We start from the raw sequence: 20,316 nt of genomic DNA, 5'->3' as shown, positions 1-20,316 counted from the left end.
TGCTTTGTGCTTGAAAAGTTGGGAGAACAGCTGGCTGGCTTTATGGCAGAAGTGTTGAATCATCTTGAGGTAATTGAGAATTCGCTGGTAAAATGGCATCCTTCTGTGGGCTTGGCTTTCTTAAAAAAGGATGCCTCTATTCTAAAAAATTATGATTACTCATTTTACCTAGTTTCTCATCCAGTGGGGCAGTGCCAACTAGTTTGTTATTACAGGCTACTCAGGGTCCTATAACTAATTTTGATGATGTACAGGGCAGTAGTATGTCAGAGAGATACTTGCCAGCAGCAGAGAAACTGCGGGTTTTGGATGTTGCACCTGCTGCCACACAATACACCATTGTTTTAAAAGATATTCCCCCATTGGTCTTATGAAAGACAGAAAACTATGAACAATTGTTCAACAAGGTGACGCACTGGCTTAATTCACGGCTGAACGGAACCTCTACCTTAGTTCAAGATATTATTAAGGTGCAAAGAGTTGCTTGGGGTGGTAAGAGTCCCAAACTGGATAATTATGACTATGTTATTGTTAACTTTAGGTCTGAGAGTCTGGTAAGAGGCATCTTTTCCAGACTTCCCAATAGTTGAAAGCTCGCAAAGGGGTTGACGTTCTTCCCCTGGGATTTTTCTACAGACCAAAATATATTCAGGACACTTGCCCCATTTTAGGGCCTGCAGTCAACGTGGAGATACCAACCCAACCCACCATCCCCTATTTTAGAATCGATTTGCAGCCCTTGCCCAGTCCGATTCTGTGGACTGACAAGCAACAAATTGCATTGTTACACCTGGAATGGGTCCCTATGACAATATCTGTGGTAACTTGAACAACAACACTTCTGCCTGTAATTATAACCCATTTCTGACTGTTCACATGCCTTAGACAGCAGTGTGGCCACTAAACCAAAATCCAGAGGTAAGATTGGAACATGACTGGTTTGGGCTCTGAATTGAGCAATTCACATTGTTGAGATACTACCTTTAGCTATGATATTATTCCACTGCAAGAGACATGGTTAGTTAACCCATGCCATAAACAAGGATATGTGTCCTATTTTACTCCAGCAATCCCTCGTTCTTTTGAAAAGGCAGAGGGTTGCTTGTTAACTATTATATCAACTGTGTTTTCCAGACGAATCATTAGAGTGGTTTTGAGCAACAATAATTTTCAATTTATATGGTTGGAATATCGGACAAAGAAGCCTTTGCGTATTAATTATTGCAACAATTGCTTTGACTCAAATAATTGTTAATTATTAACACATTGAGGAGAGAGTTGGACTTTTTTTTACAGGCTTTGGGGTCTGCCCCTCCATTATGGATGGGTGATTTTAACATCCGTTGTTGTAATCGAGGCAGTAAGGTGGCCTGTGGTTTAAGTAATATTCATGGTGAACCATTAATGCAGAGTTCACATAACCCCTATGGGGAGGTTCTTAGCAATGTTACAGTTAAATAGAAATTGCATTTAATTTTTGATTCAACTTTTAAGAGTCCTGTCCTTAAAGCAACCTTCATAGGTAGAGATTGCCATAGAAGCATTGATTATGTGCTGTTTAGTGATGGCTTGTTAGAACTCCATACAGAGTACGAAGTTGAGGATAATATGTTCAGTAGCCCCATGAAAGACCAAAAGGTAGTCATTCCCACAGTTGTCACAAAGAACAAAGGTGTTCTACAGAAATGTGCCAAAACTGATCAGGTTCAGGTGTTTAATAACCTTGTGAAGAATAACAGGGAGGCACTGATTTTATATTTAAATATTAACAGGGCATCTTCCGACATTAGAAAATGCTTTCAGTCTCTTTGCACCTCTGTTAAGGAGTTGCCTACTATTCAGGCCATGAATTACCCTCAGAAACCAGTTGGGTAGTTTGACTTTAAGTGTTCCAAAGTGCATACTGCGTCCTATTGACGGCAATAAAAATGGTTTCATGAGTTACCGTTCTTGTCAGGTCGTGTTGTAAGTCCTATAGGATGACACTAGAAACAAGAAAGAAGGAGATCAGATTTAAGGCCTACAAGACCTGATAGTTGCTAGTAATAGGAAGGACTCTTGGAAATTTTGGGAAGTGATTAACAATTCTTTTTTTAAAGATGTTCCCGAAGTAAAGACTGCTTTGGTTGTTAGTCCAACCAAATAGTTGGGTTGAACACTATAAAGAAGCTTATGGTTCTACTCATTCACACCACCAATTCTATGGCACTTTGATGGAAGAATCAGTGATTTCAGACTCAGGAATGACTATTGAGATGAACAAAGTTCATCAATAGTTGTCCAACAGACAAGGCACCTGGCCCTGATGGGGTTTCTGTCAATCTCTTCGAAGACAACGTGGACTTATGGGCCCCCCTCTTAACAAATGCCCTGAATGGCATTTCTAAGGCCAGCCAACCAGAATCCTGGTCACATTCAGTTATAGTACCAATATTCAAGAAAGGGGCTAGAGGTAGTCCAAAATGCTACCGGCTCATCTCCCAGATCAATTCAACAGCAAAGATTATGGGCAGGATCATCTTAGATCTGTTAGAGGTTTGGGCTCAGGATAACAAAATAGTGTCGAATTTACAATATGGATTCAGGGCAAAACTAGGCACCGTGGAACAGTGCCTAAATCCACAGCTAATCATCAATAGATACACTTTGACTAAATCACAACAAATTTACTTACCCTTTATGGACTTAAATTCTGCCTTTGAACACATGCATTGCATTAAACTTTGGAGCATTATTTTGGAACTGGGAGTGGAAGCTACTATTGTCAAATTTCTTGGAGAGCAACATAGTGATGTGTCTGCCTCTGTAAGGTTTGGCTCTGTGGGGGAAACTACTGATAGTGTTTTACTTTCCTGGGGTGTCCGACAGGGATGTGTGTTGACACCTTTTTTATTTACACCAATGGTCTTGAACATCACCTGGTCAATTTAAATGCAGACATGCCGCATTGATGTACTCGCCCGGTCCCTGTACTACTTTATGCGGATGATGCGGTATTAATTGCCAGGATGTAACTTGGTTTACAGAAGCTCTTGGATAGCTATGTGAACTTTAGGAATGAATTTGAGCTGACCACATATCATGCTTTATGGGCCTAACACTAACAAGGGAAACACTCTTTTTATTAACAGTACCAGAAATTGTACCTCTGTTATCATTTTCCTCTCTGGGAATACTTTCTGATGATCATTGTACTTGGAATCAACTTGGCACAGTTACTACAGCCAAGTTTGCACGTCCTGTAAAAGGCCTGTTTAGGGCCGCAAAAATGTAGGTTCTAAGTCCTTCAGAGAGTTTGTGATAGTTTAGAAATATAATTTTCTGTCAGTTGCTACTTACGATTGTTATGACTATCCAGAAAGTTGAAAATAATTGTCTGAAAAGGTTGTTGGTAGTTCCACACAGTACAGCTACCTATTCAAACCATGCACAATTGGCCTTGATTGTGTTATCGATCTTATTAGAATTCAACCACTTCCTCTGTGGTTAGCAATCTCAACAAAGCCAACTTCAGCCCTGTTGTGATTAGGGATTGCATGAAATTAGACAAAGCTACTAGCATCCCTTTGCTAATGGCTATTAAAACCATGAGCAATACTTTGGGTTTGACTGATTTCTGTAGTAGCCCAGAGGCATTTTCTTTTGCTCTTAGTCAGACTATCAAAGATCATTTTTGGAGCACGTCTAGGAATAACAGAGATTACACCCAGAAGGCTAAAACCATGGTGTGCCTGAATAGTCCCTTGAATTCTGCTATGAAACCATATGTTATACGGATATGCAATAACTACCAGCGGGTCCTGTTAACTAGACTGAGATTCAGCACCCTGTATTATATGGTGGCCTTTCCTGACCCTGTTAGGCACCCTATGACCCTCAATTCGTGCCCAAGTGATAACTTCTCTACACAGTCCACGTTGCACCTAAACCCATATTGTAAATTTTATTGGAGCTTTAGGAAAAATGTTTGATTGCCACTTTTAAAGGACATTAATGTTAGAGACTATGAGACAACTATACATCATTTACAATCCCATCCATCTTTAAGTGTCTTTTTGATCAGAGTGAGCTATGGACAGCACATTATTATGCACAGGAAATGTGGTCTGCAAAGTAATGATCATGTTTAATAATATCATGAAGCAACTTCTTTATGTGTATACCATAAATTTTTGTCTATTCTGAAGCCTTTCTTTTTTGTGATTATTGCTGAACATGGCATGCTGGCGCCTTTCCTTTGCACTATGTACACAACACTTTTTGGCACTTCTATTGCTTGGAATATTGTTTTTTCTTTTCTTTCTTGATGAATGGCTATACTGTTAATCATGTTACGCAATTGTGTTTTATGATGTGTCTTATTATTGTTTTTAATGTTGTAGGTCTATTACCTGTCTTTTTTGGCCTTCAGTTGAATAAAGGTTTTTTAAGATGATGGTGAAAAACTATATTTTTACTTTTTGTTAACCACATATAAAAACTTAGGGCCTTATTTATACTTTTTGGTGCAAAACTGCACTAACTTAGTTTTTGCACCAAAAGGTTTTGCACCTGCTTGCACCATTTTTTAGCACCAGCTGGGCACCATATTTATGGAATAGTGCAAGCCGGTGCAGAAGGTAGGCTAGTGTAAAACAAAATGACGTTAGGCAGGTTAGAGTCAAAATAAATTACTCTAACCAGATTAGCGTAATTTTTTTAGGCTAAGGGGCATATTTATACTCTGTTTGCACTGAATTAGCGTAATTTCTTTTTACTCTAATTCAGTGCAAACCTAACTCCATATTTATACTTTGGTGCTAGACCCGTCTAGCGCCAAATTTATGGAGTTAAAGTCATTTTTTGGAAGTGGAAGCCTTAATGAGATGCAAGGTAGGCGTTTCCGTGCAAAAAATGACTCTATGGCCTTAATGCCATATTTATACTCCCATGCAAAAATGGTGCAAGGGAGGGAGGAGAGGTAAAAAAATGGGGCAAAGCTTGCTTTGCCCCATTTTTTAAGACCTGGGTCAGGGCAGGCATTAGAGGACATGTGGGCCTATTTCCATGGTGGAATACCATGGAATAAGCCCACAGGTGCCCTTCCCAGGCCCCAGGGGTACCCCCACCCACAGCAGAGGGACTGCGGAGGATGGGGGACCCCGTCCCAGGTAAGTACAGGTAAGATTGCATTTTATTTTCAAAAGTGCATACATGGCACAGGGTGCAATGGCCATGTCCAGGGGACCCTTGTCCTCTGTGCTGGCCATTGGGATGGTGGGCATGACTCCTGCCTTTTCTAAGGCAGGAGACATGTGGCATGGTAGGTTTAGCACAATAAAATGTCGCTAATCTGGTTAGAGTCATTTTTTTTTAACTCTAACCTGCCTAAAGTCATTTTTTGGTGCTAAACCCTCTTCTCCTATACTGCCAGCCTCACCCCACTAAAGTAATTTTTTTTTACTCTAGCCTACCTTTTGCACAGGCTTGCACCATTCCATAAATATGGTGCCCGGCTGGTGCACAGAAATGGTGCAAGCCGGTGCTAAACTTTTTGGTGCAAAACTGAGTTAGTGCAGTTTTGCAGCAAAAAGTATAAATAAGGGCCAATATTTCATCAGTTTGCACCACTTTTGCGTAAAAAAATGACGTTAATGCGGTGCAAAAAAAGTATAAATTTGGGCCTTGGTGCTAGATGGGTCTAGCACCAAAGTATAAATATGGAGTTAGTTTTGCACCTAATTAGAGTAAAAAAATGACGCTAATGTGGTGCAAACAGAGTATAAATATGCCACAGAGTATAAATATGCCCCTAAATATGGTGTTAAGGCCATAGAGTCATTTTTTGCACAGGAATGCCTACCTTGCATATCATTAAGGCAAGGTAGGTCTCCACTTCCCAAAAAATACTTCAACTCCATAAATTTGGTGCTAGATGGGTCTAGCACCAAAGTATAAATATGGAGTTAGTTTTGCACCGAATTAGAGTGAAAAAAAAAGACGCTAATTTGGTGCAAACAGAGTATAAATATGCCCCTTAGTTTGAGCGTAAAATGTATTCGAAGTGACAATGTTTCTGTTACTTTGCATCTCCAGTTGGGATTAAATACTTTGGGGGCAGTTTGTGTTTATTTATTAATTTAAAGCACAAAAATACTTCTCTCAACCCATTGAAAGTGGCAGTAATTAAATTACAGTAATATAAATGCTGGACAAATCCCTCTGCAATATGGAGTTCTAAAAGGTGTAATAGAGAGCTACAAATCACCTGGGGAAGCCACATTTGTAATTGTATGGAAGAGCATTGTGAACAATTCATGTAATAAGAACCTCACCTAGCCTACGAGGGACATGAGTCTCCTCTCTAGAAATAGTAGACTGACTCTGGTTACTTGCCTCCTCCACCGACATCTGCTGTTGGAGGTCTTCAATCACACAAATAAAGCAATCACTGTTCACCTGATGTTCTTAGCTGTATCTGGTCAGTATGGAAATGCCTCTTTTTGCATATTTGCTCCCATTATGTAACTGATGAGGTTGGTTTTTAGACTCTGTATGCTGGAACCCTGTTAACCAGGCATCAGTGTATGTGTTCCGACCCTTAAACCCTTACAAACGTGAATATTTGGTTAAAAATCCTCATTCACACTTTTAGCTTACCTACAAGTCTCTAGTACACGGAAGCCAGTGCAGCCAGGGCCTGAAAGTTAAATGTCACTAGCGGACTGCAGTACCTTTTGTGTCACAATTAAAGTGACAATGCAACACATGTCTTGAGGCCAGCCCCTGGAGCCTGATTGTGCAGTTTTATAACTACATACTTGAGCTGGCAAAATGAACCATTGCCAGGGCCAAACATTCCTCTTCAATACTTATAGAAGGTAGGGCCTAAGTACCCTTAAGGCATTCTGCATGGTATATAAACTTTACGACATGTGTCTTTAAGTTTTACATTTCCTGGCAGTGACAAATCTTCAAAGTTGTTTTTAAGTGTGATTCTCCTATAGATAACTAGTGGATTACATTATAACGCCTTACCATGCATACCTTCAGTTTAGTAATAACTAGAACAATGATTCAAGGACTCAGACTAATAGTACTCTAAAATTCAATCTAATGGTAACGCCAGATTTCAAATTACTATTTTGAAATTTTTTCCTTCCTAAGTCAAATGTGCCTTTCTGTCAGTGTTCAGTGTCACCTGTCTGTTAATGACTCTACTTTTGTGAGATATTTATTGCTCCCAGACACTGGCCAAAGGCTTTGGGTGTGGGGAGATGCTTTTTCCCATGACAGGATGGCCAGCTGGTCTGTGTCCAAGATCTCAATTCAACTCCAAAAGCTGCCTACTCTGTCACAAGCAGCTCTACCTCATACCTAGACCTGCCCCCTTCATTGTCCTACTGCAAACCCGGCCCCAAATCCAGCAAGAGGGGAGCTGTCCCCAGAACCACTTTTGGGTGACTACAAGGGAATGTTTGCCCACAATATTAGTTGCTCTGCTGGGTGGGCACAAGGAACTGTACTCAGGGGAAGAAAAGTTCTGCCATGTTGGTTTTAGGAAAAATGAGGCACTGTGATATAGTTTATAGTAAGGCACATAGGAAGTGGAGCAAAAGTGGGTTGAGACACACCAGAAACTTTTGGTAAGGGAGAAGCCAGGAATTTCCCCCATTCACAGGCTGGCACTGAGCATAAAAGTGGTTCCCCGTACCCTCTTTAGAAGACATCTGGATATGTGGAAAAACAGAAGAAATACTACACCTGTTGTTTAACCTGTGGAGAGAGACCCCAAGGGCTGAGACTGCTCCCACTTGTACCCAGAAGAAAGAAGTGGACTACAAGGATCAGTTGGTTCACCCCCTGTTAAGCTACAAAGCCACAAAAGCTGCACGAAATCTACTACTTGAAGAGCCCAACTTACCCGTTCCAACTGGATTTGCCTGAACCCTGATGATGGCTTCTGGTAAAGTGAATCACAAAACCCAAGTAGTGCCTGCAAGGTCATGGACTCTTGGCTGGTGTTAGAGTGTATTCCTAGGTACCTAAAACTTGCCCCTAAGGTTTTTACCTGCAATATTACTGATAAATGGTTTACACGCTTCTCCTAAATTAAGCCTGTCTCCTCAGTGCTACATCTACAAAGGTTTGAGCTCAGTTTTAAATTATTGAGACTTAACTGGACATGGTACAGAACTGTAGCATTATTACTTGGTCAGGTGTTACTTCCCCTCCAACTAATAATCCACATTCACATTCTCATGCTGTATAGACTAAATTAAATAAAAGGTGAAAGTCAGTAAGCTGATTAAATAGCTTTGAAGGCTTCATATTATTTTATTATTTAAGACACACATGATATGATGCATTACTGTGCTGTAAAACTGCATTTAGTTTAAACTGGTTTACATTATATATTCTATGGTATAATATTAAAATTTTCTTTTTAAAGCCTATAAACCACTAATTTTCCATATACTTCCCCCTAAGCAGATCTCCACTTATGAGGCAAAGATTACAGGCACAGCTAACACTTTATTAATATCTTACTCTGATCATAATCGTAACGATCTCCAAGTTGCATATATTTTCATGCATAAAATCTCTATCAATACGTTTTGTGCAATGGGCACATTCACAAAGTTACTTTTATGTGCTTTGTTTATGTCTTATTTAGGAAGCACAAATGTCCCTGTGAAAATGGTACTGAGCCTGCATTCAGATGAGCACTTGGTACTGTGCCGGAGGTCAGGAGAATGTGTTCTAGACTTTTTATAGGGGCGCATATCCTTACCCTTAACAAGGAATTGAAACGGAGTCTGATGGATACCATAAGAGGGCACGTAAACAACCCAGTGTGACATGTTCTGAAAGTCACTCGTTTCACTAGATTTTGGCAGCATCCAAGTCTTTAGTGCTATGCGGTATTCAAAAATCCCAGTACACCTTTCCTGTGGGAATACAGTGGATTTGTCAGCGCAAGCACTATGCCAGCTTCTGCAATGGAAAAAAGTTAATCTTGTCACAATTTGAATTTACCTGCACTTCTTCAAATGCCAGAGCCTCTGGATCTTTGGGGTCAGCATCCCATGGATTTAGAGGATTCAGTTCAACCAGAGAAAGTCCTGCACCTTCACCTCTTTCAATAACTACAATTCAAAAATAAGACATAAAGATAACATTGTAGGCTCCGCAATAAGAAGCATTGTTATTTTACAGAATGCATGCAAATATGGTCGATGTTTTCCTCCTTTTACTGCATTTATATTTTTAAATGTAAACAAACTGATGTGAGTGCTTGCACATAATTCCTGCTACTATAAAATAAGGCCCATTAGCAATGACGTTGCTGTGAACAGGTGTGGCTTTCCCTTATAGTACCCCTGAAATCTAGAGGCATGCCAGTAGGATCCTGGCTTATGCCTGCTTTACTGCAGGAACTACATCACAAGTGCAACTAGAGTAAATTACATTAAAAAAATCTCCGTGGCTTGGGCTCCAGGCTTTCAGGGTTACAAAAATTGTAAAGATGCAAAGTGCTATGTTCCAAATAATATGATGTCTGCATCATCTGACACCGCAGCTCTTGTCTGTTGAAATTGGAGGTGTTTTGGGGGGTTAGTGACCCCTAACAAACACTTCGATAAATCTATTCCTGCCTCTGAAATGTCGTGCACCTGCCATGTTAGGATTGGCAACAGTAGCCATCAACTAATTCTAACATTAGAAGTGCGACGGTGTATGAGAAAGTCCGTGTGATTTACTCAGGCCTAACGCGTGCAGCTCAGCGGAGGCAATCCCTTGGATTTCCCATGCTCCCAGGGCATGGATAATTCTTCTTATTCTTTCTTAGCCGGTTCATATGCAGGTCATATGGAAGCAATCCAAGAGAGTCACTGGAATGGATAGAGGGCCTCTTTATGGTGGTCAGTCGCTAACAACCGCTGCCAGGATATGGCATGCCCGGGCCACCTAGCAGAACAAGAGAATGGCTCGATTACTTATGAGTAATGTGTATAACTCTGAATCCAGGTCTTCCTTGAAACAGTCATTGTTAACGTGAGTGTCACACTGGAGATTAGGAACTTTACATAGGTTTTTTTGCTCCACCCCAAAGTCTAATGAAGAATGCCGAATATGGGGCCAGATGTAGGAAGGCTTTTGCGCCTCGCAAACGGTGAAAAACGCAGTTTGCGAGGCGCAAAAGCCCTTACGCGATGCAGAAACACATTTTGCGAGTCGGTACCGACTTGCAAAATGTGTTTCCGACTCGCAAATAGGAAGGAGTGTGCCCTTCCAATTTGCGAGTCGCACCACGATGTAGAGTTGATTTGTGACCGCGAAAGCGGTCGCAAATCAACTCACAGTTACCATCCACTTGAAGTGGATGGTAGCACATTCGCAAACGGGAAGGGGTCCCCATGGGACCCCTTCCCCTTTGTGAATGCTCACAAAATTATATTTTCAGAGCAGGCAGTGGTCCTATGGACCACTGCCTACTCTGAAAAAAACAGAAACAAAAAGGTTTCGGTATTTTTTCTATTTGCAGCTCGTTTTCCTTTAAGGTCATATGGTTGCAAGTCGCAATTTGCCACTTACCTACATCTGGCCCACGGTGTCTCGCCCTTTTCTGTTACACCACCTTGCTTTAATTGGGGTAAGAGACATTGCTCTCAATTGTCTGTCCTCTTTCTTGAAAGATATGTAGGCTATTGCTCCAGTACCTTGCTGGAGAGGCTTCAAAAACACCCTGTGAAGAGCCTACATGCTCAGGGTTGATCCCCTTCAGCTTTCATTGAGTCCCTGGCCATGAATTCCTGTTGCTATGCGAATAACACTCAACTCTTACTGCATTTACACGCCAACAGAAATTCTCTTCACTCCAACTGCTTGTGCGCCACTCTAGGTGGAAGAACCTTAAAAAACTCAAACTAACCACAGACTACAATGAAATTATGTTTTTTTAAATAAAACCCAGGGGTCTCAGAGCTGGTAGCCTACCAAACTTGTCCCCAGCTGCCATCCTTTCTACAGTTCGAAATTCAGGGATTATTTTTGATAAGCAATTTATATTTATTCTTCAAATTGACCAGGCCTCTTCAGTGTGCTTCACATTATGAGGAAAATCGTCTATCTACTCACAGACTAGAAAAAGAGTGATCCAGGCACGTATTATCCCAAGATTGGCCTACTGCAATTATTTTTACCTCAGTCTCCCGGTCTACCTCTCCTGCAGACTACAGACTCCTACAGACTCCAGGGTGTCCAGAATGATGTGTCCTCTCTAAACCAACCTAACTCGTATTTGCTCGTTCCGCTCTCTTCACATCTTTACATTGCTTACTCCTTGGCAAAAATGCTTATTTAAGGCTCTATGCATCTGCCACAAAGGCACTTTAAGGTCCTCATCCATTTATCTACAAAAGACCTTTCCCTTGTTATACACCAGTGAGTTCATGTCCATTCCTGGCTGCCAAGCTTGAAAGAAAGGCAAACCTCTTTCAGTGCTTATGGCCAACGCCTGGAACTTCCTTTCGTCGACCATGTATGACAACACTGATTTCTGGAGCTTTCGAATACTTCTGGAATCCCATCTTTTGTGTGACCCAGTCCTTAGTGCCTTTTTGCCAGATCAGAGATATTCTACAGGCTTATGAAACCTTTCCTTCTGAAAGGCACCTCAGGAAGGAAGACAGGAGAGAAGAAAGGAAGACAGGAGAGAAGGAAGGAAGGAGGGAAGGAATAAAGGAGAGAAGGAAGGAAAGAGGGAAAGAAAGATATAACCTTAGACATATACTTCTTTCTGTACGATGCCAAGCCAGAAGGTATGGAGAAGGTCAAGCAAGGGAATGGGAGGGTGGTATAAAGAACTGAGACAAGGAAGATCTGAACTCAGTGCTGAACCTATCCAGTAATTACCTACTTATCTGCTTTCCTTGTCCCAGCTCTTACCCCATGAGGTTATAGCACACTCTCCAGTCCTCCAACATGGCACTAGTACTGAAAAAGTGACCAAGCACTATACAACTTTAAGTATTGCCTTGAACAGCCATGACCCGAATGGAAAATCTGGAAGGAGGACAACGAGGACAGCTGCTGAATCGCTCATGATGGGGAGGATGAGCAGGAATCCAGAACAAGAAACCAAGAGGAGTCTGAAGACAGATCAGTGTGTCATCTTACCTATACCGACCTGGATGGGGTTCATGTCACCAGACCTGGATGGGGTTCATCTCACCAGCCTAGCAGAGTCCTGATTCCTACAAACTACCTGTAAAACCACATTATCCACAGCTGAAAACCACTAAGGCTGATGTAGGCATCTAAAACACAGAATAAATGCAGGGGGCCAGGAGCATTAGACATTACTCAGAGATCCTAAGGCCCTGATTTATACTTTTTGGTGCAAAACTGTACTAACGTAGTTTTGCACCAAAAAGTTTAGCACCGGCTTGCACCATTTCTGTGCACTGGCCGGGTATCATATTTATGAAATGGTGCAAGCCGGTGCAAAGGGTAGGCTAGTGTAAAAAAATGACTTTAGACGGATGAGGCTGGCGGTATGGAAGAAGGGGGTTTTGCACAAAAAAAATACATTGGGGAGATTAGAGTTAAAAAAAATGACTCTAACCTGCCTAGAGTCATTTTCTGACATAAAACCATACATACTACATAACTCCTGTCTTACAAAAGACAGGAGTCATGCCCACCACCCCAGTGGCCAGCACAGGGGACCAGAGTCCCCTGGGCAGGGCCATTGCACCCTGTGCCATGCATGGGGGCCCATTTTAGGGCCCCCTATGGCACTTTAAAAAATAAAGTAAGATACTTACCTGTAATTACCTGGGATGGGGTCCCCCATCCTCCGCTGTCCCTCTGGTGTGGGTGGGGGTGTCCCTAGGGCCTGGGGAGGGCACCTGTGGGCTTATTCCATGGTGTTCCATCATGGAAATAGGCTCACAGGTCCCCTAACGTCTGCCCTGACCCAGGCATTAAAAAATGGGGCAAAGCAAGCACCATTTTTGCACAGGAGTATAAATATGGCGTTAAGGCCATAGAGTCATTTTTTGGCACTGGAACACCTACCTTGCATCTCATTAAGGCAAGGTAAGTTTACCACATCCAAAAAATGACTTTAACTCCATAAATTTGGCTCTAGATGGGTCTAGCGCCAAAGTATAAATATGGAGTTCGTTTTGCACCGAATTAGAGTACAAAAAAAATGCAGCTAATTACAGCGTATAAATATGTCCCTAAATATAGAAACCACAAACCTACAGGAGTTCACCTAAAGTAAGTCTCCAGGCCTAGTGCCTAATTTTAGCCAGTGATTGGAGGTGGGGCCTACCTGTGTTGGCGCATCTGACCTTAATAAGTAAACTTACAAGGGGAGGCGAATAGGTCGATGAACCTTGTGAGTCACCATATATCCAGTACATGGAGATCAATAATTAATCATTAACATCAATAATCAACAACAATCAATACCATGAGTAATCAATAGGAGTCAGTAATTGTCACACACCATCACCTTGCAGTCATGAATAACCACACCTTTATGTAAAAAAATGATAAACATACAGAAACAACAATGGCTGACGGAAGTGATGAAAGAATTACAATCTAATCAAAGCTTGAGCTACTACGCATTCTAAAGTTACAGTATAAATTAATAGCAAGAATAACTGCGCAAACGAAAAGACATTAAGGTTACTCCACGTATTGAACTTCATTATTGAGGATCCTAACACCAGGTTAGAATTGCCTGTTTGGACTTCATGCAAAACAATTTTAGTCACCACCAATTTGGAAAAACATCTAACTATGGCTCTATAAAAACGGCGTGGTTGGTCCTAGAAACAAACACAAGTAGACATATCAAACAACATCATAGTCAATATACCTATCCTCATTTTGGATCAGCAAGTTGTGACAGTCTTCGTCATCAGGGCATCAGTTCAGTCAGCGAGGCATCAGGCTTCAGCATTAAAGTTCAGAAAAGGCAAACTCTTTAAGCATTAAGTTAAGCATGTCTCTTCTCAAGACGGAAAATGGGCAAGAATGAGATAAAGGCAAATGCACAAAAAAAAGGAAAAATGAGCAAATGGCAAATCACCGATGGCAAATGGGGTCTTCTTCTCAGTGCAGTCCGGCCAAGATAGATTCCCTAAAATGACTTTCCAAGTCCCTATTGGTCAAGGAATCACAAGTTCACAGTTTGTCCAATAAAACTAAAACTTTAAATCTACATTTCTACTTGTTCACGGTTCACATGTCGATGGTTGGCTCCGTCCGTACTGTTCTCATCATCCGGATCATCAGGTAACAATAATGTTGCAACTTATACTCTAGTCAGTGTCTCTATTGTCTACTCCTGGGAAAGACAGTCTTACCCACAATAAATTTAACAATGTTGCTGTCGGAAGAACAGCATCTTCTAGCAAGCAGTTCTCATGAGAAAGACCTTTAGCTATGAGCACATTAGGTCAGCACAGTGGAAAATCACAATTTAATTCTCTAAGCAGATATTTTATTAAATGCTTTAGAAATACAGCTTGACATGAGGCCATGCAACTAGGCCAAGACCTCAGCTCAGTTAAGGCCTACAATTAATAAAGCTAATACATAATGCATGATCCTTAATGTGACATATTACTACACTAATCAAACATAAACTCATCATTTCATATTAATAAGCCATTAATAAGTACTTTTTGTGAACAATGGTGGCCACTCATGTGGTCACACCTTCAAAAGCGTGCATTATTTTCTCTAAGTTATTACATTTTCTACACAAATTCAACTGTCAGAATACATGAATATTCATTAGTAATTTCATTAAAACATCAGCGTTAGCAATCCCTCCTCTGATGACTAAATGTGTCATCACATTAAATTACCACTCACAAATTTTTTGCATCAGCTAAAATTCTGTCATTTCAAGTCCTTCACGTTTTTGTTCCCTTTTTGAATTTTCCCTAAAAATGTTTCCCTTTTCTTTTCTTCCCTCCTCTGATTATTCTTCGTCTTCTTTCATTTGATCCTTTTACACAGTTTACATTTTCCCATATTCCAATTACCCAAATAACAATAATCAATATCCCTTGTATTATTTTCAATAAAATCACTTTTCCAATGTTGCTGAGCCAATTTCCCACTGAAGCGAAACCTTTGTCAGCCTTCTCCTAAACACCTTGTTGCGTAGGCTCTCATTATTCTAATGAGACTACTGGATTTTGAGCGGCAGAATTGCCCGCGGTGTGGGAGACTGAGTCGAACCCACTGCGGGTGACACCTGTCGCTCCAATCCGGGTTTTGCTCCGGCTAACTAGCAGCTCCTCATCTCCACCCAAGGGTAGGGATGACTGGGCAGCCAAGCGCATGCCATATTTGGCTTCTCAGGGAAGTTGTGGTCACTCAGGTCTCATCTGGTTCTCTCATTTACAATTCAGTCTCATATATAAATGACAAACAGAGGCAGTACATGTTTCAATAATAGGTTTAATAAAACAACTGCACCTTAGATAGCAAAGCGGGAGCTGCAACAACCAGGGTGACACAACATGACAGTATTAAAATTGTGACTAGCAGAGTGAAGCATCAGAATAACGCTATCATATTGTCACTATAATCAATGGACCAACTCCTACCTAGGCTAAGATAGAGCACAGCATGTTAAGCTCTAATTCTGCCCTTCAGGTTCTCCTGGGAACACATCAACCCCCATACCTGAGCAAAGATATGCGGTCTGCGTTAGCATCTGTAGCGAAGCATTCAGCAGTAAGCATACAGTCATGGTTGCCTGGCTGGAATCTCCCTATAACGTGTAAGGCACAAGGAAGTGTTTTTATAACAACACAGCTGATATTCTGAGATAATGTTCCTACGTAAGGATGTGTATTTTCTACGAATATTGAAGTCTAAACTTCTACCATGTTCACCTGCAATGTACCGTGCTGTAGCCTTGGAAGAAGCACAGAATGACCAAGAATGTCTTGTTTGAGAACAGAGTGCTGGCCAAGGCAAAAACAGTTAGATAAACGGAAAATAAAACGAGACCGTAAAAATGGTTATTGTAACAATATTAAAACGAAGTTGAATAAAATATATCTAGGTTAAAGTGCACAGTGGCCTAGTGTGTTAAAATAACGTGCATGGAGCTATAATTAAAAATGGCTACACAACACCCTCCCTTTGTCGGTTGAAAGTGGTTCAAAGCCAAAGATATATAAATTTATTGCTAAAAAGCTCAACCTAATATATGTATATATAAAAGCAATGTCAATGATGACCAGTCGAAAGGACACATGAGAATATAATGGGACAATGTAAATCATGAGCATGTGGCATAAAACCTAATTCCAAAAGGCAAGTCACTTTTGAAAAGTTCCAATTGATTCTCGGGCCATAGAGAGCAGGAGATCTTCCACTTCGGCTGATGTTAAAGTCGGAAAGTCATTGCCAAAAAGGATCAAAGAGCAATTGGGTTCCGTAGCCTCAGCTTCAGCCAAGGCGGCATTCCGTGGTGTGCCCAGTGATGAGTCGCGAGCTACATTCTCCCAAAAGGGTAACTCATAAGTAGCTTCTTGTATCAAACGCAACCTCAATGCGCATGTCTGGTAATGAACCCTCAGCGAGAACATCAACAGATCAGCGTCCAATGTAGGCAAACGCTGCTTTGAAAGACAGACTTCCAGTGCATGTTTGAAAGAGCACCAGAGGCACTGAAACACGGGCTGCACACAATGCAAGACCGGTCTGAATGACAAAGACGAGCCTTACTCCAATTGCTCCAGGAGTGTTGCTCCAAAATACTGCATCATGCGTTCACGACACAGCTGCGCTGATGGGAGTGCTTTCATTCCTCCTTGCAACGGGACAGCCATAGCGCATAAAGAATAGCAACAGCAAGATGCCAGTTAAAGTTATTGGAAATCCCCTGAAAATGACAGAGAAGATTGAGTGGATTGCTGATGCTATTAAACCGAATACGGAGGAGAAGGTGTGAATGAAACCAGAACCAACAGCTTTGAAAAAATGTGCGATTCCAGTTGTACTGGACGCATTAAATATTCATCCCACGAGTTCACCAAAGTGTCTCAGAAAGTTTGCATTTAAAAGGGACTGTATTTCTGCCGATGACCTTGCCACCTGAAGTGCGTAGGTCTCGCGCGCAGATGTAAGGGCCACATGCTTTTCAAACAATAAAGCCTTGAGTCTGCTCAACTTGTCAAAATTCACATTTGAAGTAGCAATGTGAGGCCAAATGTCAGCTATCTCTTTCATTTTAGTGGGGGGGAATAGTACGTTCCAACAGCATGTAATGACCATAGAGACTGAAGCGACATGAACTATTCTTGGTTTTATACCACAACAGTCTTCACCATTGAGAAGGACATAGCTGCCGTTTGAAAACACCTGGAACGTAGGTCTAATCAAGAGGACTGGAACTCCCTTCAGATAACAAGCTAAGTTTGCAGTAGAGACGTTACATGCCCCGTGCAAGGACAGCTGTTTACAAACCAATGAATGGCTGACTGAAGTCTCGCATTCACTACCGCTAAGAAAGGCTTCTTTCATGCCACTGAGACATTTGTACGAGAAGGGAAGCTCCCACACCTCATGGATGTAACTATCTCCCAGCCTTTCATATCTGCCTACCGGAATGTGTTATAAACAGGAGGTGAATTGAAGTGTAGATATAGGCAGATTAATGACCCCGTGTATTAGCCACTCAGCAGATGGTATTTCAGCCACAGTAAAAGGCAACTTTTCTAATTTCTCAATATTAAGCATGACATAAGTTGCTTCCTTCTTAGCCATTAGTTGTTGTTGTTGTGTTAAATTAAAGGAAGAAAATATCTCCCCCGCACTGACATGCTGCCAGGGAACACGACCCGCCTTCAATGTTTGAAGTGTCCAACCCAACTGCAGAATGGACCTTAGCGGACTCTGCCCATGGTGTAAAGAAGACATATCTGTTTGTATAATGTCTATAGCAGAAGAGACGATATTATTTAAAGTATATATCCAGTCGGGCAAGGTATTAATCCCATTATCCACAACAGCTAATGCCTTTCCCAATTGTCCTGATCTATTTGCCTTAACTGGGCAGCTGCTTCTTTTTGGGAAAGCTTCCAAATTTCATTATATACTTCATATAACAAACGCTTCCTATAATGTTTTCTGGGGCCTAACAGGAAGTCCTGTAAGTCAATGTTATTAGACAGCAGACTGAGGTGTTCTCTAACCACATCTAGTGAGGATGATTTTAACCATTGCTGGCACAATTTTCCCACACTATATGTCGTAACTATACTGGCATGTTCGGATGATATATAGCGAGGGTCCTGCCTACTAGTTCTAAAACCCCCTGAGTTGATAAAATGTTTATGACACCCATTGGTATCTATTGGCCACAATAACCACCGGCCAGGACGTGTCAGTGAAACATTAAATGTACCATTCTGGACCCATTCATCGTGCTGATTTACAGTTGCATTTGTATATTTTTGTCATTTTTAAAACTTTGCAGGGGCAGGTATACTGGGCATGCTTAATTCCTTAATTTTAGCTAAGCCTAAACAACTTGTTTGTTGTATTGTTTCATTTAAGAATATCATTTGTACAGGTATGAGGCATGCTCTAAACAAAACTTCCTTTCCCCTAATTTGCTAATTTCTTGTCCCCCATACACTTTTCAGATCAATCGATTTCAGCCAATATTTATAGCCTTCTATAGACAACCGGGAAACAAAGGATTCTGAATATATAAATTTTGTATTCGTTATTAGTATATGCAGATCTTTAGTAGGTGGTACTTTAAAATTATACGACTCAGCATTTCTTATATTGTGCCCAGAAAAATATATAAACTTTTCAGAGTATGTTTTGGAACTCCCCTTTGCTGGAGTTGGACAATGTTCCCATTGTGTATATTTAAAAACAGTTTTGGGGCTGCTCGCTCTATGTATGAAATGGTGCCCATAATAATTTTAGCAAAACATATCACCATCATTTTTTTTAGATTGATAAACATCTTCGTTTTCAAAGACAGTATAATACTGCAATTCAGTCATCACAGAATCAACTGTTTTCACATCCCAATCATCAGAAACAATGCTTGGTATTATAATATCATTCATTGATAGTTTGAACACATATGGTATTTGAATTACTTCCGTGGGACCATATATGTCAAATATTACTTTGTCCCAAACAATCCCATCAGAAATTGGTACTGCGGAAATGTTCACAAATGATAAGTCTCTTCGGACTTTATGTGATGAAAAATGTGGTTTTGAGACCTCCTCCACCAATCCAACTGTTGATTTTTCAGGGAGAAAATGACCATGTATTAACAAGAAAAAGGTATCAACAAAACCAATCCAAAGTTGGAAGGCTAGGACAGTCAAAGAGAGCCATAGATAGTTCCATGGAAAAACAAAATATGTTTCTTAAAAGCCAGTTCATTAGCTGATGTGTTTTTGACAAGTCAGGTATCAAAGAGGCGAATGAGTCTGAGACGTCATCATTGAAGTCGGCAAAATATCCAGAAGCAGTACGTGCAAATGCTGGAGCTGTGGTCATTGGTGGAGTTGGTGTTTCTCGTGGTGGCACACAATAAATAGCACCATCTGTCTGTGTTGGAGTTGAGTCAACTCGGTCAACTGTTTCTATATTGTTTGAAGTTAGTGGAACCAATGCAAGATCATCTTCCACCCTCCCCAAGCTTGGAGAGGTGTCGGTGTTGGTATAAACAACTTGTAGAGGAACCTCTTGACCAGTAGTGAGAGGGATTTGGGAACTACTGGATATTCCTCTTGGTCGGCTGTGCAGGATCGGCCACATGGTGTAATTTGACATTATCGATGGAAACAAAACGATTTTCTTTGGCACCTGCCAATGGTGGTAAATTACAGTTCTGGTGCTGTGTATCCCTAATACTGGGACGGTTGCTCGATAAGAAGGTCCAACTCCTTTTTAACAGCGACTTTCTCACGTACAAGATCACTAACTCTGGGAATCCAGTCGGTAGATGTTACAGGCACATCCTTGATTCCTGTGGAGACAGCACTGATAGAAGAATTATCGTCATGGAACTGTTGCAATTCCTGTAAGACAGTGACACGTTCATTTATGTCAAAAGCTGTTTCTGCTGCCTCCACGCCAGGACCATCAAGACCTTCTAGGCAGATTATTAAGTGCTCTCTGGACTCCATATAGGTGATTAAGCCAACTCCGACCCATACCTAAGACTGTGGCTGTTAAGGATTGCTTTAAATCACGGTTTAATCGCTCCACTACACTATTTTCCTTGGGATGAAATGGAGACGA

The 20,316-nt window shown here is 41.1% G+C and overlaps 1 protein-coding gene across 1 annotated transcript in view; it reads right to left on the bottom strand.

The window, feature by feature from the left end:
• The window catches only part of LOC138269580 (cytidine monophosphate-N-acetylneuraminic acid hydroxylase-like), a 680,173-nt gene that overhangs the window by 420,882 nt on the left and 238,975 nt on the right, over positions 1–20,316 (bottom strand). Inside the window, exon 4 of the mRNA XM_069218806.1 lies at positions 9,019–9,128. Within this exon, the coding sequence (XP_069074907.1) occupies positions 9,019–9,128 (110 nt within the window). The remainder of the gene's footprint in view (positions 1–9,018; positions 9,129–20,316) is intronic.

The sequence above is a fragment of the Pleurodeles waltl genome, chromosome 2_1 (assembly GCF_031143425.1).
Source record: "Pleurodeles waltl isolate 20211129_DDA chromosome 2_1, aPleWal1.hap1.20221129, whole genome shotgun sequence".
Taxonomy (NCBI): Eukaryota; Metazoa; Chordata; class Amphibia; order Caudata; family Salamandridae; genus Pleurodeles; species Pleurodeles waltl.
This window is presented reverse-complemented; position numbering and strand designations above follow the sequence as displayed.